Source organism: Physeter macrocephalus, chromosome 1 (genome assembly GCF_002837175.3).
Source record: "Physeter macrocephalus isolate SW-GA chromosome 1, ASM283717v5, whole genome shotgun sequence".
Taxonomy (NCBI): domain Eukaryota; kingdom Metazoa; phylum Chordata; class Mammalia; order Artiodactyla; family Physeteridae; genus Physeter; species Physeter macrocephalus.
The window spans coordinates 19689366-19715494 of NC_041214.2; the positions used below are offsets into that span (position 1 = coordinate 19689366).

Sequence of the window (26129 nt, forward strand, 5' to 3'; positions counted from 1 at the left end):
ATGAGATCAAGAAAATAGGTACATGAGTTAGCATTAGAAGGAAAGGAAGTAAGGTTGAGGAAAAATATATAGATAATTGAGGGAATAAAAAGGTAGGAAAATTGATAATTTATAGAAAATGACATCTGATTTTCTTTGTAAAGTGAAGTAGGTCATCTGGGAGTAAAAGGAGTTTAAAATCTAGGCAGAGGATCCAGTGTAGTATAGATCATCCAGGTGAGTGGGTACGGAGGATGTGTGATAGGTAAAAGAGTTGCTAAGTGATACAAGGTGACCCTAACCCTAATACCACCTGTTTATTGTTCATTTTTTTTTCCAGCAGCTCTTAGCTGCCTTGGTATAGCAGGAAATTCAGCCAGTGTAGGGATTGGCTAGATGACTACAGGGGAAAGACTGGGCACAAAAAAATGGAAGGTACTTTTCAGTGAGAAAATACTAGATTAGGAAACTGTAGAGAGTACAGCTGGCTGATTGAAAGAATAGGAATGAAGATATTAAGAAAGTTGAGCTATTGAGTTGGAAAACCAGGGTTTTAAGAAGGATACTGCTAGTCTGAGACAATTTACTAATACTTTGTATATTTGTCCTTTTTTTTGAAATGGAAGGATCTAGATGTAGTGGAGAACCCAGTATTTCAGATGTCAAGGGAAAGAATAAATATCCCAAGTCAGAATTCTCTAGCTCCCGCCCCAAAAGGTAAACTCTATTATGGTTTAATTTTATGTAATTTGTTTAAACTCTTTCTCCGTTTTCTTACATATGGGAGAGAGCTATGACCATTATCTCAGTTGCAAAGTTCTTTCAAATACATTCTTTAATTTGAAACTGCTAAAGTCACTGTGACTTAGGCAGGTAGACCGTTCTCATTTTAGAGGTGAAAAAAATAATATTAATATATAAAAGAGGTGAATTGGTAATTTTTAATAATCACTTGTCTTTCTACTATTTTCCTATTTCTTTCACATAGGAACTGAGATCTAGCTCTTGGGTTTTTTGTTTTTGTTAAGACTTTAGAAGAATTTTCTTTATGAATTTGAGGAGTTGAGAACTGATGTATATTTATTGGATGGTTTGACAAAAGCATTCTTTGCTCGTCTGAGTTCTTTCTCACTTTACCTTTAGTGGAAATAAGGCATGATAAAGTTATTCATGGAGAGTATTATATTAATGTAGACTGGAGGGAGAATTTGAATAAAACACATAATGCCCCTCTGCTCTCCATTTGAATCTGTTAACTTTATAAATTTTATTTACTCTCTGAGGTAGATCTAAATACTTGGCTTTTGTGTTTTATTGTCCACCATCAATATCTGCAGGCATGACCTCAAATCTGAGTCCCTCTTAGCTATTCCACCAATAGAGATTTCAAAACTGGGGCTTTGTTAATTGTCTATCTTTAGTACCTGTCTGAACTGAGCACAAAACCAGGACTCATCAGTTTCCCTCTCATCTAGATATCAAATCTTCTAACTCTGAACTGACCATGAGTGTTGGTAACAGGGCACTGTTAGGTAGCCCAGATCAGATTAAAGGGTGTGGAAATAATGATGACATGGGAAAAAACAACCACCAACACACATACTATAACTAATACATATATACTTACTGTGCAACAGGCACTAATTTAGAGGCTTTGCATGTGGTAACACATTTTATCCTACAAAGTGGATTGTATCTTTATCCCTGTTTTCCAAGTGAGGAAACTGAAGCTTAGAAGAATATTAGGTGACTTGCCTAAAGTCACATAGCAAATAAATGGTGGAATGGACATTTGAATCTAAGCAGTCTCTCTCCAGAGTCCATTGTTCTTAGGCACTTAACCACCATATTGTACTATTTCTACACAGAATTTATAAAAATTTTCATTGTGAGAGAATTACATTTTTGCCTCTTAGCTGCCTATTTCATTATATTGGAGGGTTATCTTTGATAATCAGAGTCACTTCTTTTTTGTTCTAGTTTTAATATAAGTGTTTGAATTGAATTACCAAATACTGAACAAAGTGTTGAAGGGATTACTATCTTAGAATGGTTTACTTTCTCAAATTTATTTTAATAATAGTGATACTGCATTTTGTATAGTGAGTGCTTCTGGCTACGAAAGCAAAATGCTTTCAGCAAATTTGACTTTCATTTGTCAAATAAAAAAATTTTTCCCTTGATATTTTTTCAAAAAATAAACCGGGGCAAGACAAAAAGCATTTATAGTACATTTATTAAATATAAGTTTTTATATCCCCTTTTGTTTTGGATTGATAAAAAATTTGTGTATACTTAATTTTAGGAGAAAAACTGCAGTACAGTACACTGAAAGCAGCGATTCAGAGGAAACTGAAACAAATGAATTGCCACAGAAATTGAAAGGTAATAGGAAATGAGTTTGATTTGATAATGTGTCCTATGTTTTAATTTCCTAGTGTGACCAACGTTATATTTGGTTTTGCTTTTAGGCAAACTGAAAAATACACAGTCAGAGACTAAAATCAGAGAAAAAGGTATGTATATCTCAATATCCCCTTTTTAAAAAAAATATTTATGTATTTATTTGGTTGTGCTGGGTCTTAGTTGTGGCAGGAGGGCTCCTTAGTTGCGGCATGCATGTGGGATGTAGTTCCTTAAGCAGGGATGGAACCCGGGCCCCCTGCTTTGGGAGCATGGAGTCTTAACCACTGCGCCACCAGGGAAGTCCCTTTCTCAGTATCCCTAATCTATATTTAAAGATTATTAAAGTAAAACCTCACTGATTTATATCTGTCTGGCTTGGAATTCTTTAGTAATAGGTTGTAAACGTGACTGTTTTTACATTTGAACTATTTATGCTTATCAAGGGTGTCAAATGAATGAAGCAAATTGAAAGAACAGTTTCAAATTAAAATTTAAGAGAATATATTTAAACCAGCTTTAGACAAAACAAAGTACTTTCTACTAATAAAATGACTTCAATAAAACTTTTTTTGCATATGTATAAATTGTAGTTACAAAAGTAGGCTGAGACTGCCTTGTCAATATAGTACTACTATTACTGTTACTTAGCATTATACAGATGTACAAATATTCAGTGAGTATCTTTACTTTTTCCTTTATCTTTAAAACATACAGTTTACTTTGTTTTCCTCTTAATCTGATCGTGTTGTATTCCTAATAAGTTAAATTGTATTGCATTTGGAAAATAACTCATCATCATTGACTGATCTGAAAATTTGGCAGCAGCTTCATTAAAAGTTAAACACCTGTTTCATTGAAAAGATTCTCCTTCCACCTGGGAGCTGAATCACTTTGCATATGGCCGCTTCTACTTTCACATCTTTCCTCAAGAGAAGCAACAATGAATCATGAATGACTACATTTCTTCTTTGAGCTGGAAAGATAGTGTCAAAAGAGGCAATTTTGGTTACTAGAAATTATTTTATTTTTATTTAATAATATAAGCTCTTAAGAAAGTGTGGAAGTGGTATTATATGTCCTATCCTTAGAAAGGACCTGTACTTAAGTACAGGAGAGAATGAGTTTTCAAATATCTGAATGATTCTGTGGTTTTCACTTCAGCAGGATCATCTAAGGTTAAAGAAGATGCAGAGTTTGCATGTGCACTTACTTCATCTACCCCTGCAACCAAAAAGAAAATGTTGAAAAAGAGTAAGTAAATCTGCTGGGTTTTTACCTTTTGTTTGGTTTGTTTTTTTCTGTTTTTCAAAGAAAAAAATTTTTAATGACAAAAGTTATAAAACCATATTACAAGAAGTTAAGTAGAGAAAAGAAAAAAGACAATCTCATTTTTAAAAGTGCACTTTGATTATTTTCCTATTCTGTTTGTTTTAGTTAGGTCAAAAAATATGATGGGAATAGGTCCATAACTCATCTGAGTAGCCTAGATATTTTTTTCTAATAAAGGCACAGAGCAATTTATGGCTGCTTTAAAACTTAATTTAATTTGGATTAATTAGAATTATTATAAAGATTTAATTTTTGGTATGAGAAGAATATGCTTTTCAATTAAAAATGTAAGTGATCTTTATTATTACTTTATATTTTGTAATTCATAGGGAAATGACACTGCTTAAGAGTCTGAGTATTTGAAATGGAAAGAGATTGTACTGTGGTTAAGGGGATCTGGGACAAGTTATTATATCGCTGCACCTTAGTATCCTCTGTTTTACGTGTTGGAGATACAGCAGACAAAAGTCTATTTTCACAGAGCTTAAGTCTAATGATGGGGGGGAATATAAAATAAACAAGTAAACACATAATTAAAATTTTTAAAAAAATTTTAATTGAAGTATAGTTGCTGTATAATATTACCTGTTACAGGTGTACAATATAGTGATTCACAATTTTTAAAGGTAATACTCCACTTACAGTTATTATAAAATGTTGGCTATATTCCTCATGTTGTACAGTATATCCTTGTAGCTTATCTTATACCTAATAGTTTGTTCCTCTTACTCCCCTACTCCTACACTGCCCCTTCCCTATTCCTTCTCCCCACTGGTAACCACTAATTCTCTACATCTGTGAGTTTGCTTCTTGTTTTTTATATTCACTAGTTTGTTGTATTTTTTAGATTCCACATATAAGTGATATCACATACAGTATTTGTCTTCTCTGTCTGACTTATTTCACTTAGCCTAATGCCTTCCAAGTCCATTCATGATGCTGCAAATGGCAAAATTTTGTTCTTTTTTTTTTTTTTTGAAAACAGTTGTTTTATTTATTTAAAAAAAATTTTTTTGGCCACACCACGTGGCTTGTGGGATCATAGTTCCCCAATCAGGGATTGAACCCGGGCCACAGCAGTGAAAGCGCTAAGTCCTAACCACTGGACCGCCAGGGAATTCCCAAAATTTCATTCTTTTTAACAGATAATATTCCATTGTATGTATATGCTACATCTTCTTTATCCATTTCATCTGCTGATAGACACTTAGGTTGCTTCCATATCTTGGCAATTGTAAAGAATGCTGCTGTGAACATTGGGGCTGCATGTATTTTTTAGAATTAGTATTTTTATCTTTTCTGGATGTATACCCAACAGTGGAATTGCTGGGTCATATGGTAGTTCTATTTTTAGTTTTTTGAGAAACTTCCATACTGTTTTCCACAGTGGCTGCACCAATTTTCTTTTCTCTACATCCTCACCAACATTTGTTGTTTGTGTTCTTTTTGATGATAGCCAGTCTGACAAGTGTGAGGTGCTATCTCGTGGTTTTGATTTGCATTTCCCTGATGATTAGCGATGTTGAGCTTGTTTTCATGTGCCTGTGGCCATCTACATTTCCTTTTCGGAAAAATGTCTATTCAGGTCTTCTGCCCATTTTTTAATCAAGTTGTTTGTGTTTTTGATATTGAGTTGTATGAGCTGTTTATGTATGTTGGATATTAGTCCATTATCAGTCATATCATTTGCAAATATATTCTCCCATTTAGTAGGCTGTCTTTTTGTTTTGTTGATGATTTCCTTTGCTGTGCAAAAGCTTTTAAGTTTAATTAGGTTCCATTTGTATATTTTTGCTTTTATTTCCTTTACTTTAGGAGATGGATCCAAAAAACACTGCTGTGATTTATGTCAAAGAGTGTTATGCCTGTTTTCCTCTAGGAGTTTCATAGTATCTAGTCTTATATTTAAGTCTTCAGTCTATTTTGAGTTTATTTTTGTATTTGGTGTTAGAGAATGTTTCACTTTTTCATTCTTGAACATGTAGCTGTCCAGTTTTCCCAGCACCACTTATTGAAGAGACTGTCTTTTCTCCATTGTATATTCTTGCCTTTTTTAAATTGTAGATTAATTGATCATAAGTGTATGGGTTTATTTCTGGGCTTTCTATCCTGTTCCATTGATCTATGTGTATGTTTTTGTGCCAGTACTATACTTTTTGATTACTGTAGCTTTGTGGTATAGTCTGAAGTCAGAGAGCATGATTCCTCCAGCTCTGTGAAAATCACTGCTGCTGAACAGAAAACAAGAAAAAATGAAAAGAAATGAGGACTCTTTAAGAGACCTCTGGGAAAACACCAAGCACACTAATATTCACATTATAGGGGTCCCAGAAGGAGATGAGAGAGAGAAAAGGCCTGGGATGTAATAGCTGAAAACTTCCCTAACCTGGGAAAGGAAACAGTCACCCAAATTGAGGAAGCACAGAGAGTCTCATACAGGATGAATCCAAAGAGGGACTTGCCAAGACACATTGTAATTAAAATGTCAAAAATTAAAGGTAAAGAGAGAATATTAAATGTAGCAAGGGAAAAGCAACAAATAACATACAAGGAGGGACTTGCCTGGTGGCACAGTGGTCAGGACCACCTGCCAATGCAGGAGACACGGGTTCGATCCCTGGTCTAGGAAGATCCCACGTGCTGCAGATCACGTAAGCCCCTGCGCCACAACTACTAAGCCTGCGCTCTAGAGCCCGCGCACCATAACTGCTGAAGCCAGGGCACTCTAGAGCCCACGCACCGCAGCTACTGAGCCCATGCACCGCAACTACTGAAGCCCACGCGCTATAGGGCCCGAGTGCCGAAACTACTTAAGCCCACGTGCCTAGAGCCCATGCTCTGCAATAAGAGAAGCCCACGCACTGCAATGAAGAGTAGCCCCCGCTCGCTGCAACTAGAGAAAGCTGTGAGCAGCAATGAAGACCCAATGCAGCCAAAAATAAAACAAAAAAACAAACCAAAGAAAACATACAAGGGAACTCCCTTAAGGCTATCAGCTGATTTTTAAAAAATAAATAAATTTATTTATTTATTTATGGCTGTGTTGGGTCTTCGTTTCTGTGCACAGGCTTTCTGTAGTTGCGGTGAGCAGTGGCTACTCTTCGTTGCGGTGCATGGGCTTCTCATTGCAGTGGCTTCTCGTTGCGGAGCATGGGCTCTAGGTGCACGTGCTTCAGTAGTTGTGGCACTCGGGCTCAGTAGTTGTGGCTCTTGGGCTCTAGAGCGCAGGCCCAGTAGTTGTGGTGCACGGGCTTAGTTGCTCCGCGGCATGTGGGATCTTCCCAGACCAGGGCTGGAACCCGTGTCCCCTGCATTGGCAGGCAGATTCTTAACCACTGTGCCACCAGGGAAGTCCCTATCAGCTTATTGTTCAGCAGAAACTCTGCAGGCCAGAAGGGAATGGCATGATATATTTAAAGTGATGAAAGGGAACAGTCTATAACCAAGAATACTCTACCCAGCAAGAGTCTTCTTTAGATTTGATGGGAGAAATCAGAAGCTTTACAGACAAGCAAAAGTTGAAAGAGTTCAGCACCACCAAATTAGCTTTACAACAATTGTTAAAAGAACTTTTCTAGGCAGAAAAGGAAATGCCACAACTAGAAACAAGAAAATTACGAAATGAAAAAGCTCACCAGTAAAGCAAACATACAGTAAAGGCAGGAATTATCCTCATGCAGAGCTAGTAGAGGTTAAAAGACAAAAGTAGTAAAATCATCTATCTCCATGATAAGCTGTTAAGGGATACACAAAACAGGTGTAAAATACGATCTCAAAAACAGTCATCATGAGGGGATTTTTAAAATGCATTTGAAATTAAGAGGTCAGCAGCTTAAAACATCAACGTATATATATAGACTGCTATACAAAACCTCATGGTAACCGCAAACCAAAAATCTGTAAAAGATACACACACAAAAAAGAAAAAGGAGTGCAAACATAACACTAAAGGTAGTCATCACGTAACAAGAAAACAAAAGGAGAAAGGGGAATAAATACCTACAAAAAGAAATCCAAAACAATTAACAAAACGGCAATAAGAAGATATCAATAATTACCTTAAATGTAAATGGACTAAATGTTGCAATCAAAACTCATAGAGTGGCTGAATGGGTACAAAAACAAGACCCATGTATATGCTGTCTACAAGAGACTCACTTCAGATATAGGGACACATTCTGAAAATTAGGGGATGGGAAAAGGTATTCCATGCTAATAGAAATCAAAAGCCCAAGTAGCAATATTTATATCAGACAAAATAGACTTTAAAATAAAGATTGTTACAAGAGACAAAGAAGAATATTACCTAATGATTAAGGAATCAATCCAAGAAGAAGGTAAAATAACTGTAAATGTATATGCACCCAACATAGGAGCACCTAAATATTTAAAGTATAATTTTAATTAGGAAGTGCTGTGAAGAAAATAAAGGAGGATAGTGAAATAAAGATTGACTGAAGGTGCCTGTTTAAGAAGGTGATATTTGAGCTAACAAAAAATGATGAGAAAGAGTTAACTTTGGTATAAAAATCAGACAATTAGGAATAGAAAAAATAGGTTTTAGATTACTATTGACCCTAACTTTAGAAATTTTAAGAAATGTGGGACTTCTCTGGTGGTCCAGTGGTTAAGACTCTGCACTTCCAATGTAGGGGGTATGGGTTCGATCCCTGGTCAGGGAAGTTCTGCATGCTGGGTGGTGTGGCCAAAAAAAAAAAAAAATTTATATATATATATTTATATATATATACACACACACACATATATGTATATACATATATACGTAAAAGAAAAAGGAAATGTGGAATTTTCAACTGAGATAGAATGAAGTCAGAAAAGTCCCCTTCTTTTGCAGACACATAGCTGTAATACAAGACAGTAACTTGAAAAATCATAGCTATGATAGAACCAAAAAACCATATTTCTGGAAGAGAAGCAGAATAGAAACAAAAATCAGTGAGTGGAGATATCTTGTGGTAGATAGTGATTTCTTAAAATTAAGATATAAAAAGTCATAAGGAAAAGATTGATTAAATTATGCTGCATTTAAAATTTCTGTGCATCAAAAGGCACCATAAACAAAGTGAAGAATGATAAGGCTTAAGAAAAATTTATGACAAGTGTAACTTACAAAGGATTAGTATCTAGAATATGTAAAGAACCCTTTACAAATCAACTAGAAAATGACAACCCAGGAGACCTTCAAGATGGTGGAGGAGTAACACGTGGAGATCGCCTTCCTCCCCACAAATATATCAGAAATATATCTACATGTAGAACAACAACTACAGAACACCTACTGAACGCTGGCAGAAGACCTCAGACTTTCCAAAAGTCAAGAGACTCCCCAGGTACCTGGGTACAGCAAAAGAAAAAAGAAAAAACAGAGACAAAAGAATAGGGAAGGGACCTGCACCTCGGGGAGGGAGCTGTAAAGGAGGAAAAGTTTCCACACACTAGGAAGCCCCTTTGCAGGTGGAGATGGGGTGGGCAGAGGGGAAGCTTCAGAGCCATGGAGGAGAGCACAGCAATGGGTGCAGAGGGCAAAGTGGAGAGATTGCCACACAGAGGATCGGTGCCGACCAGCACTCACCAGCCCGAGAGGCTTGTCTGTCACCCGCTGGGATGGGTGGGGGCTGAGAGTTGAGGTTCTGGCTTCGCAGGTCAGATCCCAGGGAGAGGACTGGGTTTGGCGGCGTGAACACAGCCTGAAGGGGGCTTGTGCACCACAGCTAGCCAGGAGGGAGTCAAGGAAAAAGTCTGGACCTGCCTAAGAGGCAAGAGACCATTGTTTCGGGGTGTGCGAGGAGAGGCGATTCAGAGCACTACTTAAATGAGCTCCAGAGATGGTTGCTAGCCGCAGCTATCAGCATGGACACCAGAGACGGGCAGGAAACGCTAAGGCTGCTGCTGCAGCCACCAAGAAGCCTGTGTGCAAGCACAGGTCACTCTCCACACCTCCCCTCCTGGGAGCCTGTGCAGCCCGCCACTGCCAGGGTCCCGGGATCCAGGGACAACTTCCCCGGGAGAACACACGGTGCACCTCAGGCTGTTGCAACGTCATGCTGGCCTCTGCTGCCACAGGCTCGCCCCGCATTCCATACCCCTCCCTCCCCCCTGCCTGAGTGAGCCAGAGCCCCCTAATCAGCTGCTCCTTTAACCCCATCCTGTCTGAGTGTAGAACAGACGCCCTAAGGAGACCTACACGCAGAGGCGGGTCAAAATCCAAAGCTGAACCCTGGGAGCTGTGCAAACAAAGAAGAGAAAGGGAAATCTCTCCCAGCAGCCTCAGGAGCAACGGATTAAATCTCCACAGTCAACTTGATGTACCCTGCCTCTGTGAAATGCCTGAATAGACAAAGTATCATCCCAAAATTGAGGAGGTGGACTTCGGGAGCAACGATATATATATGTTTTTCCTTTTTCTTTTTTTGTGAGTGTGTATGCGTATGCCTCTTTGTGTGATTTTGTCTGTATAGCTTTGCTTTTACCATTTGTCCTAGGGTTCTGTCTGTCTGTTTTTTGTTTGTTTCTTTTGTTTTTATTTATTTGTTTATATTTTTAATAATTATTTTTTATTTTAATAACTTTATTTTATATTATTTTTTTCTTTCTTTCATCTTTTTTTCCCCCTTTGCTTCTGAGCCATGTGGCTGACAGGGTCTTGGTGCTCTGGCCAGGTGTCAGGCTTGTGCCTCTGAGGAGAGAGAGCCGAGTTCAGGACATTGGTCCACCAGAGACCTCCTGGCTCCACGTAATATTAAACGGTGAAAGCTCTCCCAGAGATCTCCATCTCAAAGCTAAGACCCAGCTCCACTCAACAACCAGCAAGCTACAGTGCTGGACACCCCATGCCAAACAACTAGCAAGACAGGAACACAACCCCACCCGTTAGCAGAGAGGCTGTCCAAAATCATAAGGTCACAGACACCCCAAAACACACCACCAGATGCGGTCCTGCCCACCAGAAAGACAAGATCCACCCTCATCCACCAGAACACAGGCACCAGTCCCCTCCACCAGAAAGCCTACACAACCCAGTGAACCAACCTTACCCACTGGGGGCAGACACCAAAAACAATGGGAACTACAAACCTGCAGCCTGCGAAAAGCAGACTCCAAACACAGTAATTAAGGAAAATGAGAAGACAGAGAACACACAGCAGATGAAAGAGCAAGGCAGAAACCCACCAGACCTAACAAATGAAGAGGAAGTAGGCAGTCTACCTGAAAAAGAATTCAGAGTAATGATAGTAAAGATGATCCAAAATCTTGGAACTAGTATGGAGAAAATACAAGAAACGTTTAACAAGGACCTAAAAGAATTAAAGAGCAAACAAACAATGATGAACAACACAATAAATGAAATTAAAAATTCTGTGGAAGGAATCAGTAGCAGAATAACTGAGGCAGAAGAACGGATAAGTGACCTGGAAGATAAAATAGTGGAAATAACTACCACAGAGCAGAATAAAGAAAAAAGAACTGAGGACAGTCTCATAGACCTCAGGGACTAGATTAAATGAACCAACATTTGAATTATAGGGATCCAGAAGAAGAAGAGAAAAAGAAAGGAACTGAGAAAATACTTGAAGAGATTATAGTTGAAAACTTCACTAATATGGGAAGGAACTAGTCAATCCAGTCCAGGAAATGCAGAAAGTCCCATACAGGATAAATCCAAGGAGAAACATGCCAAGATACATATTAATCAAATTATCATGCCAAGACACATATTAATCAAACTATCAAAAATTAAATACAAAGAAAAAATATTAAAAGCAGCAAGGGAAAAACAACAAATAACACACAAGGGAATCCCCATAAGGTTAACAGCTGATCTTTCAGCACAAACTGTGCAAGCCAGAAGGGAGTGGCAGGACATACTTAAAGTGATGAAAGGGAAAAACCTACAACCAAGATTACTCTACCTAGCAAGGATCTGATTCAGATTTGACAGAGATATTAAAAACTTTACAGACAAGCAAAAGCTAAGAAAATTCAGCACCACCAAACCAGCTTTACAGCAAATGCTAAAGGAACTTCTCTAGGCAGGAAACACAAGAGAAGGCAAAGACCTATGATAACGAACCCAAAACAATTAAGAAAATGGTAATAGGAACATGCATATCAATAATTACCTTAAAAGTAAATGGATTAATGCTCCAACCAAAAGACATAGACTGGCTGAATGGTTACAAAAACATGACCCATACATATGCTGTCTACAGGAGACCCACTTCAGACCTAGGGACACATACAGACTGAAAGTGAGGGGATGGGAAAAGATATTCCATGCAAATGGAAATCAAAAAGTATAGGAGCACCTCAATACATAAGGCAAATGCTAACAGCCATAAAAGGGGAAATCGACAGTAACACAATCATAGTAGGGGACTTTTAACACCCCATTTTCACCAATGGACAGATCATCCAAAATGAAAATAAATAAGGAAACACAAGCATTAAAGGACACATTAAAGAAGATGGACTTAATTGGTATTTATAGGACGTACCATCCAAAAACAACAGAGTACACTTTCTTCTTAAGTGCTCATGGAACATTCTCCAGGATAGATCATATCTTGGGTCACAAATTAAGCCTTGGTAAATTTAAGAAAATTGAAATCGTATCAAGTATCTTTTCCAGACACAATGCTATGAGACTAGATATCAATTACAGGAAAGAATCTGTAAAAAATACAAACACATGGAGGCTAAACAGTACACTACTTACTAACGAAGAGATCACTGAAGAAATCAAAGAGGAAATAAAAAAAATACCTAGAGACAAATGACAATGAAAACATGATGACCCAAAACGTATGGGATGCAGCAAATGCAGTTCTAAGAGGGAAGTTTATAGCAATACAATCCTACCTCAAGAAACAAGGAACATCTCAAAGAAACAACCTAAGCTTACACCTAAAGTAATTAGAGAAAGAAGAACAAAAAACCCCAAAGTTAGCAGAAGGAAAGAAATCATAAAGATCAGGTCAGAAGTAAATGGAAAAGAAACAAAACAATAGGAAAGGTCAATAAAATTAAAAGCTGGTTCTTTGAGAAGATAAACACAATTGATAAACTATTAGCCAGGTTCATCAAGACAAAAAGGGAGAAGACTCAAATCAATAGAATTAGAAATGAAAAAGCAGAAGTAACAACTGACACTGCAGAAATACAAAGGATCATGAGAGATTACTACAAGCAACTATATGTGAATAAAATGGACAGCCTGGAAGAAATGGACACATTCTTAGAAAAGCACAACCTTCCAAGACTGAAGAAATAGAAAATATAAACAGACCAGTCACAAGCACTGAAATTGAGACTATTAAAAATCTTCCAGCAAACAAAAGCGCAGGACCAGATGGCTTCACAGACGAATTCTATCAAACATTTAGAGAAGAGCTAACACCTGTCCTTCTCAAACTCTTCCAAAATATAGCAGAGGGAGGAACACTCCCTAAGTCATTCACCGAGACCACCATCATCACCCTGATACCAAAACCAGACAAAAATGTCACAAAGAAAGAAAACTACAGGCCAATATCACTGATGAACATACAGGCAAAATCCTCAACAAAATACTAGCAAACCGAATCCAACAGCACGTTAAAAGGATCATACACCATGATCAAGTGGGGTTTATTCCAGGAATGCAAGGATTCTTCAATATACGCAAATCAATCAATGTGCTACCTATGTTAACAAAGTGAAGGAGAAGAACCTTATGATCATCTCAATAGATGCAGAAAAAGCTTTTGACAAAATTCAACACCCATTTATGATAAAAATCCTCCAGAATGTAGGCATAGAGGGGACTTATCTCAACATAATAAAGCCCATATATGACAAACCGACAGTCAACATCATTCTCAATGGTGAATAACTGACACCATTTCCACTAAGATCAGGAAGAAGACAACGTTGCCCACTCTCACCACTATTATTCAACACAGATTTGGAAGTTTTAGCCACAGCAATCAGAGGAGAAAAAGAAATAAAAGGAATGCAAATCAGAAAAGAAGTAAAGCTGTCACTGTTTGCAGATGACATGATACTATACATAGAGAATCCTAAAGACACTACCAGAAAACTACTAGAGCTAATCAATGAATTTGGTAAATAGGAGGATACAAAATAAATGCACAGAAATCTCTTGCATTCCTATACACCAATGATGAAAAATCTGAAAGAGAAATTAAGGAAACACTCCCGTTTACCATTGCAACAAAAAGAATAAAATACCTAGGAATAACCTATCTAAGGAGACAAAACACCTATATGGAGAAAACTATAAGACACTGATGAAGGAAATTAAAGATGATACAAACAGATGGAGAGATATACCATGTTCTTGGATTGGAAAAATCAACACTGTGAAAATGACTCTACTACCCAAAGCAACCTACAGATTCAGTGGAATCCCTATCAGACTACCAATGGCATTTTTCACAGAACTAGGCAAAAAATTTCACAATTTGTATGGAAACACAAAAGACCCCAAATAGCCAAAGCAATCTTGAGGAAGAAAAATAGAGCTGGAGGAATCAGGCTCTCTGACTTCAGAGTATACTACAAAAATACAGTAATCAAGACAGTATGGTACTGGCACAAAAACAGAAATATAGATCAGTGGAACAGGATAGAAAGCCTAGAGTTAAACCCACGCATATATGGTCACCTTATTTTTGATGATGAGTCAAGAATATACAATGGAAAAAAGACAGCCTCTTCAATAAGTGTTGCTGGAAAACTGGACAGCTACATGGAAAACAATGAAATCAACACTCCCTAACACCATACACAAAATAAACTCAAAATGGATTAAAGACCTAAACATAAGGGCAGACACTATAAAACTCTTAGAGGAAAACATAGGCAGAAGAACACTGTATGACATACATCACAGCAAGATTCTTTTTGACCCACCACCTAGGGAAATGGAAATTTAAAAAAGAAGAAACAAGTGGGACCTAATGAAACTTAAAATCTTTTGCACAGCAAAGGAAACCATAAACAAGATGAAAAGACAATCCTCAGAATGGGAGAAAATAATTAGTCCTTTGTCAGTTGCACATGAAGCAACTGACAAAGGACTAAGCTCCAAAATTTATAAGCAGCTCATGCAGCTCAATATCAAAAAGCAAACAACCCAATCCAAAAATGGGCAGAAGACCTAAATAGACATTTCTCCAAAGAAGATATACAGACAGCCAACAAACTCATGAAAGAATGCTCAACATCACTAATCATTAAAGAAATGCAAATCAAAACTACAGTGAGGTATCACCTCACACCAGTCAGAATGGCCATCATCAAAAAATCTGTAAACAAAAAATGCTGGAGAGGGTGTGCTCAGCCAGAGAAGGAAACGAAATTGAGTTATTTGTAGTGAGGTGGATGGACCTAGAGTCTGTCATACAGAGTGAAGTAAGTCAGAAAGAGGAAAACAAATACCGTATGCTAACACATATATATGGAATATTAAAAAAATGGTTATGAAGAACCTAGGGGCAGGAGGGGAATAATGAAACAGATGTAGAGAATGGACTTGAGGACACCGGGAGGGGAAAGGGTAAGCTGGGACAAAGTGAGAGAGTGGCGTGCACTAATATATACTACCGAATGTAAAATAGATAGCTAGTGGGAAGCAGCCGCATGGCACAGGGAGATCAGCTCGGTGCTTTGTGACCACCTAGAGGGGTGGGATAGGGAGGGTGGGAGGGAGACACAAGAGCAAGGAGATATCAGGATATATGTATACGTATAGCTGATTCACTTTGTTATAAAGCAGAAATTAACACACCATTGTAAAGCAATTATACTCCAATAAAGATTTTTCACAAAATAAAAAAAGAAAAAAGCCCAATAGGGGAATAGACACTAAGAATATAAATGTACACTCCATGGAAAGAAAAGCCAAATAACCAATAAACATAGGAAAAGATAGGCAGACTGAATCATAGGGTAAATGCACATTAAAGGATCAGTGAGATAGTGTCTCATCCATCATATTTACAAATATTTAAAAATCTCAGGGAATCCCTTGGTGGTCCAGTGGTTAGGAGTTTGTGCTCTCACTGCCAAGGGCCCAGGTTCACCCTGATCTGGGAACTAAGATACCACAAGCTGCGTGATGCAGCCAAAAGAAAATATCTCACAGTGTCAAGTATAGGCAACAGGAATGCACGGTGGATGGAAGTGTAAATTACCATGGAGAGCAAGTAGGCCAAATACAATGAAGCCAAAGATACGTGAGCTAGAGCCGTCTTGATATCTACTAGGAGATAGGAAAAGATAGTGTTCATTACCACATTATTTTAGTGAAATATTGGAAATAATCTAAGTACTGTCTAATAGAGGAATGGAAAATAAAATTGTAGTGTGTCCTTCCATAGAGTGTCTAAGTGTCCTCACAACATGGCAGGTGGCTTCCCCCAGAGGGGTTGATCAGAGAGGGAAGCCAACTAGAGAGAGGTAGAGAGCAGCTGAGACAGAAGCTGTATCTTTTATAACTTTTATAATCTCGGAAGTGACAACTATGATTTCTCTTGAGTGTGGGAGGGACTACACAAGGTTGTGACTCAGGAAGTAGATATCATCGGGGCCCATCTGGGAGTCTGGCTGCCATATTAACTATAATACCAATTCAGAAAGCTGCCTAACACAAATGTTAACTTTAATAACTATGAATAACGTAACGAGTATTAGGAGATATGCCAGACTTCCTCTTTATGCCCCTTTCCAGTCACAGTCCTCTGCCTTCCCCCATGAATAATCACTATCTGGATTTTTAGTTGTAGGAAGTGGCAGGGTAATACCTAGTTCCTGTTACTTCATTATGACTAGAAACAGAAGTCCTTCATTTTAATTCTTCCTAATTTCTCTTCATAGAGGCACATTTTTGTCATGTCTTTGTTGACTTTGTGTATGTTTGAGAAAAAAAAAAAAAACAGCTGAAGTACGTATCTTCTTTCAGGAGCATCTGCAGTGGAGAGTTCAAAGAAAACTGATATTGAAGAGAGACCAAGAACAACACTGATCATCTGTCCACTTTCTGTGTTAAGCAACTGGATTGTAAGTCTTCACAGCCCTTTAAAAACATGTAATTTATATTTGTCTGACACTATAAAAACAGTCTTTCATTGTAAGAAGTATGCTTGGTCAGCACTTTATATTTAAATGGAAGCAATTGTTAAGTGAATTGGGATTATATTTGATGAACTGAAGTAATTTTTCTTTGAAAATTTATAGTAGAGAAAGAAACATTGTCAGTTGCTGTCATAAGATTTGGCTTGTACTTCTGCCTCTTCCATTTCTGTCCCCCAAAGTGTATAATTTAAGACCACACCTTATTTATGAACTGTTGGAACCTCTTTTTTAAGAACACCAGTAATGATAACTTTTGTTTTTGTAACAGCTTATAACATTTAGTGAGCTCCCATGTGCTCAGTTTGTTCCTAAGCTCTTTTCGTAGATTTTCTCATTTAATCTTCACAACTATTATTCTCATTTTCCAGGTGACCGAATTGAAACACAGAGAAATTAAGTGACTTGCCTAAGGTCATCCAGCGAATAATTGATGGAGCTGGGATATAGTCTCCAACATTCTGACTCTAGAGCCTATGCTTTTAAGGCTACCACCAGAAAATAGTCTTTTTTTTTTCCTTCTTTTTCCAGATTGCTTTTCTGTTCTAAAACATTGCCTTGGAATGGAACCTCTTTATGTGTTATGTGTAGGAGCAGCTTGGTTCTATTTCCTTTCCAGTTTGAGCTTCAAGCTGCATGTTATAATGAAATAATGACTCTATTGGAAACATTGTGAACATAAAAACCACTGGATGTGAACTTCCATTCTGGCCATCTCCAAGGTTATCTGCATCTCTCCTGGCCTTTCCTCCTCTAATCTCAGAGGTGGAAGAGGTCCTCCTCTTTGTAAGAGCGATACCTTAGTCTATACATTAGATTCCATCTCTTTCTGCCTTTTCATTTTATTTGCTATTTTTCCCCTTTCCTGGTTATTCAGTCTCTCTCCACTGGCTCTTTCATGAAACATACTCAGATCTTTTACATTTTTAAATACTTTCCCTATGTCTCACCTTTAAGTTGCTACTCTTCTTGCATTCACTGTCATAACTCTTGGGGTTTAATTTCCACTTTATGCTTTTATTTACTAACTCCTTAGCTCATTGTAACTTGGCTTCTGCCACCAGTTCTCTAAATTTCCTTGGAAAAAATTAGTAGTTATTGTCTAATTGTCAAATTCTGTGACCTCTTTCATATCTTCTTGACTTTTATGTAGCTTTGCCTTCTTTGGCTCTTATCTTTTTATTATAAGTTTCTGGTGTATTTATTATTTTTTTAAATTACACTGTCTTCTCATTAGTGTCATTTTTTCTCTTAGGACCAGGATGAGTTTTAGTTCTCTTGCTCTTTTTTTTTTTTTTATTCCAACAATGCTATGCTATTTCTTTTGATGTGTGGTCCATTGCTGGAAAGACAGTACATGGGTACTTGAATAGCAGTTTCAGGGTGAGGTTTACAAGTATTAATGGAGGTATAAACAAAAGAACTGATTTTTTTTAACTGCTTGGGGCCATGGATATGTATTTTTAAAATCAGTAATTAGTATTTCATTATAATTTTATATTTGGAAAAAACCAAAAGTTTAGTATATAAACTTAAGAAAGGAAACCTTGGCAAAATCATGCCTACTGAGGTTATGGAAAAACTGACTTTTAAAGGAATGAGTGATGGTTGAGCATATAGGGATAAGAATTAGAGTTTTGCAATCTCTTGACAAGCTGCTCTCTTCCAAGCCCACCGTAATAAACAAGCTAGAAGTACCTTATCTTCCCTTCTTTGTCTTCAAACATGGGAAAGGATCCAGTTAAAGGAGGAAGATACCAATCCCACTTACACTACATAATTTTTCTGGATATTTAGACAGATTATTTATCCTCCCAATGGAAAATTAAATAATAACACCTATTTCTTTCTCACAGACACACACACACGCAACCCTGCACAGTGACTAGAAACTCAATACTATAGTGCTCTTTCTCCAAAAGAGTTAATTTTCTTTTATGTCAAGTCTGATCTTTCCACAAATATTCCTGTTTCATTTCAAGGTAACCCGTTGATTCAATTTTCTCTTACTGTTCTCGTTCTCCTTTCGTTTTCCACCAGATTTCTTGATAAAATTCTCTGCATTTTCACCTTTACTCTTTCATGTTTTATCCTCTTTTCTGTATTTTTGCCTTTACTGTTTCAGATTTCATTCTCTCTTTAGCCCACAGTAAGTCTGGTTTTTGCTCCCACCCTCCATAGAAACTCTTTTTGAAGGCCTTCAAAGACTTCATTGTTGCCATGTCCAGTGAGTTCCCTTTTTCTTTTCCTCTGCCCTGACTTTGTTTCCCTTTTATTAGTTTTTGTTATGTGTTATTTTGTAAATCTTTAATCTTTTTGGTAAAGAGAGGGAATGAACATAAATTACAAATTAAAAAAATTGATCTTGGGGCTTCCCTGGTGGCACAGTGGTTGAGAGTCCGCCTGCCGATGCAGGGGACATGGGTTCGTGCCCTGGTCCAGGAAGATCCCACATGCCGCAGAGCGGCTAGGCCCGTGAGCTATGGCCGCTGAGCCTGCGCATGTGGAGCCTGTGATCCACAACGGGAGAGGCCACAACAGTGAGAGGCCCGTGTACTGCAAAAAAAAAAAAAAAAAAAATTGATCTTGTATTCATTCTTGAAACTTTGATATTCTTTGGTCCCCTGCCCAAAATTTTGTTTGCTGTCCCAATTTTCTGACCACTGTTTTTCTCTACGTCTTCCTTCCATGCTTCCTATGTAGTCTGCCTTTTTTTCACTTAAAGCTTTTTTTTTTTGTATTATGAAAATTTGTAATGAGATCTACATTAGTCATCTAGATTCAAGAATCAAAAGTTTACCACATTTGCTTTATTTTTTCCTTTGCTGGAATATTTAAAATCATATCTCAGACATCATGTCTTATCTCCCAATAGAAGCATAAGCTGTGCTCTTTAAATATTGCTCTCTGCAGGCTCTTCCCCTAACCTGGTTTTCTCATTGTATTTGTTCTCCTTAGAAAATCTTATTCATTCCTGTAGCTTCATGTACTGTCTACTGATAACTTTAAAGTCTGTATCTACACCTGCATTACAGGCCAGTATTTAAATTTTTGTAGTATATTTCTCCATTCAGATATTCTGTGGTGACCAAAAATTTTAAATGTCTAAAATAATAATACTCATTATCTCTTTCTCATCTTTATGCCTGCTTTCCCTTCTTTTTTTAAACTTCTCTGTATCTTTATCACACAGTTCTTCTAGTAGTTACTTTAAGTATCAGAGTCTTTTGTCTTCTCCCTTTCCTTCATCTCCCATATTTAATTAGTTCTCAAGTCCCATCAGTCACTGTCTTTCACACCAGTCCTTTCCATTCTGTTCTTACTTTTGCCAGTCTGGTATAGGTCTTCATCATCTTTATCATTTTTCATCTAATAGTTTCCCAGCTGTGTCTCCTTAGTACCTTCTGTCTCTTTCTAATCTTTTTTTTTTTTTCCTGCTCAGAATCTCCCAGATCTACTGTTTTCTTGAGTTAAAAAAACCAAAGCAGACAAAAAATTCTCAAGTTTTTAAAACTGATCATGTTGTCAAGAAGGACAGGGACCAGGTCTTATTTTTCTCTTTAGCTGCACCACCTTTCTAGTTGATACCTGGCAAACAGTAGGCCTATAATAAATGAATGAAAGTAGATACTGTGCTTAAATATCTACCTACATTCATGAAAATATTGCCTACTGTTCTTTCAGTGTTTAATTTTGATAATATTAAGGCACTAAATGGAAGCATTAAAGACCCTTTTTGTAAAATACTAAATTAAAAAAAACTTACTGTTTTAAAAAAGCTTGGTTGCTTTTTCCTTCTAAAAATGAAGCAGCTGCCCACTGGTAGGGACAGGCAAAATTTATATAATGTATTATTATTGTATATATGTCAGTTTCCCTGGCAATAAAATAACTAGTATTGTTATTATCATTGTTGTTGTTTTAGTTTAGATTGCATGAAACTTGTTTTTATGCAATTTTAGTAGTTTAATTTGTGACACTACTGCCAAGACAGTACATTTTATACACATATTGAACCTGACACTAACCTACTTATTATTAAAATATTTCTAATTTTCTTTTAGGACCAGTTTGGACAACATATAAAATCAGATGTGCACTTGAATTTTTATGTTTATTATGGTCCTGATCGTGTTAGAGACCCAGCCTTGCTTTCGAAACAGGATATTGTTTTGACTACATATAATATTTTAACTCATGACTATGGAGTAAGTATGTTGATACTCAGAGATTTTCGGAAGTTGAATTTAAGTAATTGCTTCAGGTTTCTAAAGTGTTCTAAAATTCAGGCTTTATACTCTTCCCTTAATATATAAGAAGTAAATATGAAATTTTTTTAAATAAAATATTTTATTAAAATTAATTTTACCTATATCTTGTTACTTTTTAAAGTGTGGCTACTGGAAAATTTAATATGACATACGTGGCTTGCATGACATTCCTATTCGACAGTGCTGCTCTAGACCTTTTTTCCAGAAGCATTCATGTGCATACATATCCACATAATTTTGTATATAATTTCAGGAACTGGTAGGAGTGCCCTAAATCCCATCCATGGGTTCTAGCCCCAAATTAAGGATCTCTAAATCAGGAGTTTCACAGGTTTCTTCAGGTGTGGCATTTACCACACTATCTGCACAGATTTACCATACTGTACAGAGGGAAACTTGAGCATCAGGCTGTCCTCCCAGCCCAACAGCTGAGCCCGGGGACCCCATCTGCTGGGGTGTGGGGCTGCCTGGCCCTCCTGTACTGGTGTGGAGGGCTGGCACTGGGGGTCACCTCTTGGAGGGTGATGCTGCAGCTCTGCCTCTCTAGTCCCCCCAAGGGAAATTGTTTTTTAATATTTTCCAAAAAAAAAAAAAAAAAAAGAACAAGGTTCAACTTCCTTTAGATAATAACTTAGGAATATTTTATATTTAGAACACTTAAATTTTAAAATCTGAATTGTAATTAAGTGTATATAGCAATTTGCAAATGAATTCTTTTTCTGATATTCTGGAATATTGTTTTCTGTTATAGTGATTTGATAATTGTTTATCTCAATTTAAAAATAAGCTTTTTTGTATCTGAAATTTGTTTCCCCGTTCATTTAGATTTCTAATTGTTGTTTGTCTGTAATTTCGATTGTTAAGTTAAAATGTTTTCCAAAATACTTTACTATAAAAATTTTAGTCTTTAGGTAAGAACATTAACTTTTACATAAAAGTAATTATGGGGCTTCCCTGGTGGCGCAGTGGTTGAGAGTCCACCTGCCGACGCAGGGGACGCGGGTTCGTGCCCCGGTCCGGGAAGATCCCACGTGCCGCGGAGCGGCTGGGCCAGTGAGCCGTGGCCGCCGAGCTTGTGCGTCTGGAGCCTGTGCTCCGCAACGGGAGAGGCCACAGCAGTGAGAGGCCCGCATACTGGAAAAAAAAAAAAAAATTATGTTATATTCAAATAATTCTTTTTCCTGATAATTTTTATATCATCATATGTTTGAATCTGAGGCAGAATAAGAATAGCTCAGTGTTTTGAACCAAGGTCTCCTCAGAGAGCTAGATTACCTGGGTTTGAATGCTAGCTCTGCACTTCATAGCTGTGGTACTCTGAGCAACATACGTCACACCTTGGTGCTTCAATTTTCTCATCTGTAAAATAGGAGTAATAATACTTCATAAGCTTGTGAACATTTAATAATTTAATATATGTAGTGCTTAAAGCAGTACCTACCACATAGTCAGTGATGATATTAAAGAATAACAACTCATATTACTTAATCAAATTACATAAAGTATTATTTTACTTTCCTGTGTTTTTAATTCATATGAAACATTTATTTCAGACTAAAGCTGATAGTCCGCTACATAGCATAAGGTGGCTAAGAGTGATCCTGGATGAAGGACATGCCATACGAAATCCAAATGCTCAGCAGACAAAAGCTGTACTTGATTTAGAAGCAGAAAGAAGATGGGTATTGACAGGTAATGATAGCATATACCTTAAAAAAAACGAATTCCCAAGTATGTATGGTTAAGTAAGTTATGAGGTAACTTTGTAAACTTCAAGTGGATATAAAGTCTCTCCCAAAAATCAATTATAGAAATCATTTAATAAAACATCTTGACTTTTTTTTATAGCTGCCCATGGCATAGCAACATTTGAATTATAGTTCATTTATGGAACAGTCACTATACTTACTTTTGAACTTTAGAACTCTAGACACTTTAATCCTCCAGTTAGAATCTTGATTTCTCTACTTCCCATCATGGAGCTTGTTCGCTACTCATGAACCTGTACTGGAAGATGGGGACAAGAATATAAACTCAAATTAGTTTTTTTCTTCTTGCTAGTGCTGCTGATTTAAAAATCAAATAAGCGAATGTTCTTGATAAGGAGAAAGTTGAGCTTACAGGGTCTGTGAACTGTTCTTGTTAGTTTGGCAAGTGAGAGCTAAAAATCAGAGCCAGACTGTATTTTGAGATTGTGTATATGTTTAACAAAGGATTATAGTCACAGCTTAATAGTTAGTGGGTGCGCTTAGAACAAAGTGCCCATTTTCAAGTGTTGTCTCCATTGATTGGGCCGGTGGATATTTTGATTGTGTACTCTGGCTATAGAGTTATAACAGTTTTCTGTTCTTTTTAGGCACTCCAATTCAGAATTCTTTAAAGGACTTGTGGTCTCTTCTTTCCTTCTTAAAACTTAAACCATTTCTTGATAGAGAATGGTGGCATAGAACAATACAGCGTCCTGTCACAATGGGAGATGAAGGAGGACTTAGGTAAGTAATTTCAGGACAACTGCTTAATATTAGCTACAAATAATTGTTAGCAACTTGAAGCAGCTGCCACTTTTATTACTATTTTAACCTGACTGTTGGCTTTCCTCTCCAAAAAGTGTTCACAGCTTAATGTCTTTGACTCTCAAAAATCTGATGATTCTTGTTTGGGGGGATAAAAATTTCTACCTACCACTAAAAGGTTAACCCTCCTTTCCCCTGATTTTAGTCAAAACTGTGAAGGAAGGCAGAGCTATATGGTCTTTGTGTGTTGCTCTTACCCTCAAAACCACCATTAATAAATTAAGCAGTGACAGGAAAAACATTATATGCTCAGAGAATCCAATATGCACTAAATTTTCATAACTTATCTTGTATAGCAGCGGTCCCCAGCCATTTTGGCACCAGGGACCAGTTTCATGGAAGACAGTTTCTCCACTGACGGGGGCGGGGTGGGGGATGGTTTCGGGATGATTCAAGCAGATTACGTCTATTGTGCACTTTATTTCTATTATTATTACATTGTAATATATAATGAAATAATTATACAACTCACCATAATGCAGAATCAGTGGAAGCCCTGAGCTTGTTTTCACTTGCTAATCGCTGATAGGGTTTTGATATGAGTCTGCAGGCAATTGATTTATTATGGTCTCTGTGCAGTCAGACCTCTCTGCTAATGATAATCTGTATTTGCAGCCACTCCCCAGCGCTAGCATCACTGCTAGCACCACCTCAGATCATCAGGTATTAGGTTCTCATAAGGAGCACGCAACCTAGACCCCTCGCAGGTGCAGTTCACAGTAGGGTTCGTGCTCCGATGAGAATCTATATGCCGCTGCTGATCTGCCAGGAGGTGGAGATCAGGCGGTAATGCGAGTGATGGGGAGTGGCTGTAAATACAGATGAAGCTTCGCTAGCTCGCCTGCCACTCACCTCCTGCTGTGGGGCCTGGTTCCTAACAGGCCACGGACAGGTGGTCCGTGGCCCAGGGGTTGGGGACCCCTGATGTAGTGTGTAGTATGGATCCAATTTAATCCCTTTGCATGTGGATATATCTGGTTGTCCCAGCACTGTTTGTTGAAAAGATTATTCTTTCCTCATTGAAATGTCTTGAGACCATTGTTCAAAGTCAATTGACTGTAAATATAGTCTCTTTTGTGACTCTCATTCTATTCCATTAATATCTGTCTATTCTTATACCAGTACCACACTCTGATTATTGTAGGTCTGTGTTAAATTTTGAAATAGGGAAATGTGTGTCCTCTAATTTCATTCTTCTTTTTCAAGATTGTTTTGGCTATTCTGGGTCCTTTGCAATTCTGTATAAATTTTAGGATTAATTTGTCAGTTTCTGCAAAGACGCTAGCTGGGATCTTGATAGGCATTGCTTTGAATCTGTAGACCAATATGGAGAATATTATCACCCTAACAATATCTAGTCTTGTGACTGGTGTACATACAATGTCTTTCCATTTATTCAGACCTTCTTTAATTTCTGTCACTAATGTTTTGTAGTTTGTGTTCCATTCCTGTGCTTTTTTTGGTTAAATTTATACTAAATATTTTATACTTTTTGATACTACTGTAAATAGAAATTTTTCCTTAATATTACTTTTGGAAAGATCATTGCTAGTGTGCAGAAATAATTGATTTTTGTGTATTAATCTAGTATTCTGCAACCTTGTGGAGCTCATTTATTAGTTCGAATGGTTTTTTAGTAGACTACTTCGAATTTTCTATCACAAGATCATCTCATCTGCGAATATAGATAATTTTACTTCCACCTTTGCAACCTACATGCTTTTTTTTTTTTTTTTTCCCCTTGCCTAGTTGCCTGGGTTCTTGAGTAATTCTGAAGCAAGCAGTTAGAGGATTAGATTTGGAGAAAGTAAATTAAAAAGACAACTTCAGACAACATTTCAGGTTATGACAAAAGAAGACAAGATTGAGACCTCAGAAACTCACGCTTAAATCCCACAAGAAGGGTAGGTGTCTACTCGGTTATGCATAAATATAGCTCCTGAGAGAGATGATTGAGGACTGTGTTAACATTGCAGCCAAGTTTGCTGCTCTTTGGAGAATTTAAAAAAGTATGATTTTAATGACATTCTCTAAGAGGACCAACTTATATTTATACAAGAAATACATAATTTTAATTGGTTATTCTACCTAATAGTCAGTATATTGGAAAAAAAAAGAAAAATATTGGATTTTTTGTCTTCCTAGACCATTACTTAGTAGTTCTGGGAACTGGGGAGAATCCATTACTCCCACTGATTTTTATTTTGCTGATTGTAAAATAAGAAAACTAATGGTAACATGATCTCCTTAATGCAACAATGTCCAGCACATTGTAGATATTAACATACGTGTTTCTAAATTCATAATGAACAAATCTTTTCTGTATCATATTGTTGTTGTTCACATTTGAAACACATTAAAACATTATTCAAAATATCGGTATCGGGCTTCCCTGGTGGCGCAGTGGTTGAGAGTC

General features: G+C 37.2%; 1 protein-coding gene and 1 long non-coding RNA gene across 5 annotated transcripts in view; one reads left to right on the top strand and one right to left on the bottom strand.

Moving 5' to 3' along the window:
* The window catches only part of HLTF (helicase like transcription factor), a 72343-nt gene that overhangs the window by 28157 nt on the left and 18057 nt on the right, over nucleotides 1–26129 (top strand). Inside the window, exons 10-17 of one of the 2 annotated variants that reach the window (XM_024131841.3) lie at nucleotides 606–696; nucleotides 2285–2364; nucleotides 2451–2495; nucleotides 3547–3636; nucleotides 16700–16797; nucleotides 20934–21077; nucleotides 22694–22832; nucleotides 23497–23632. In XM_024131841.3, coding sequence (XP_023987609.2) covers nucleotides 606–696; nucleotides 2285–2364; nucleotides 2451–2495; nucleotides 3547–3636; nucleotides 16700–16797; nucleotides 20934–21077; nucleotides 22694–22832; nucleotides 23497–23632 — 823 coding nt within the window. The remainder of the gene's footprint in view (nucleotides 1–605; nucleotides 697–2284; nucleotides 2365–2450; nucleotides 2496–3546; nucleotides 3637–16699; nucleotides 16798–20933; nucleotides 21078–22693; nucleotides 22833–23496; nucleotides 23633–26129) is intronic. The other variant, XM_024131842.3, reaches the window with a different exon arrangement.
* LOC112067043 (uncharacterized) overlaps nucleotides 1–26129 on the bottom strand; it is a 47985-nt gene that overhangs the window by 3663 nt on the left and 18193 nt on the right. Inside the window, exons 2-4 of one of the 3 annotated variants that reach the window (XR_003679499.2) lie at nucleotides 23050–23147; nucleotides 22416–22499; nucleotides 3231–3358 (exon numbers count right to left, since the gene is read on the bottom strand). This is a non-coding gene — a long non-coding RNA (uncharacterized lncRNA). The remainder of the gene's footprint in view (nucleotides 1–3230; nucleotides 3359–22415; nucleotides 22500–23049; nucleotides 23148–26129) is intronic. The other 2 variants (XR_008617177.1, XR_002893040.3) reach the window with 2 other exon arrangements.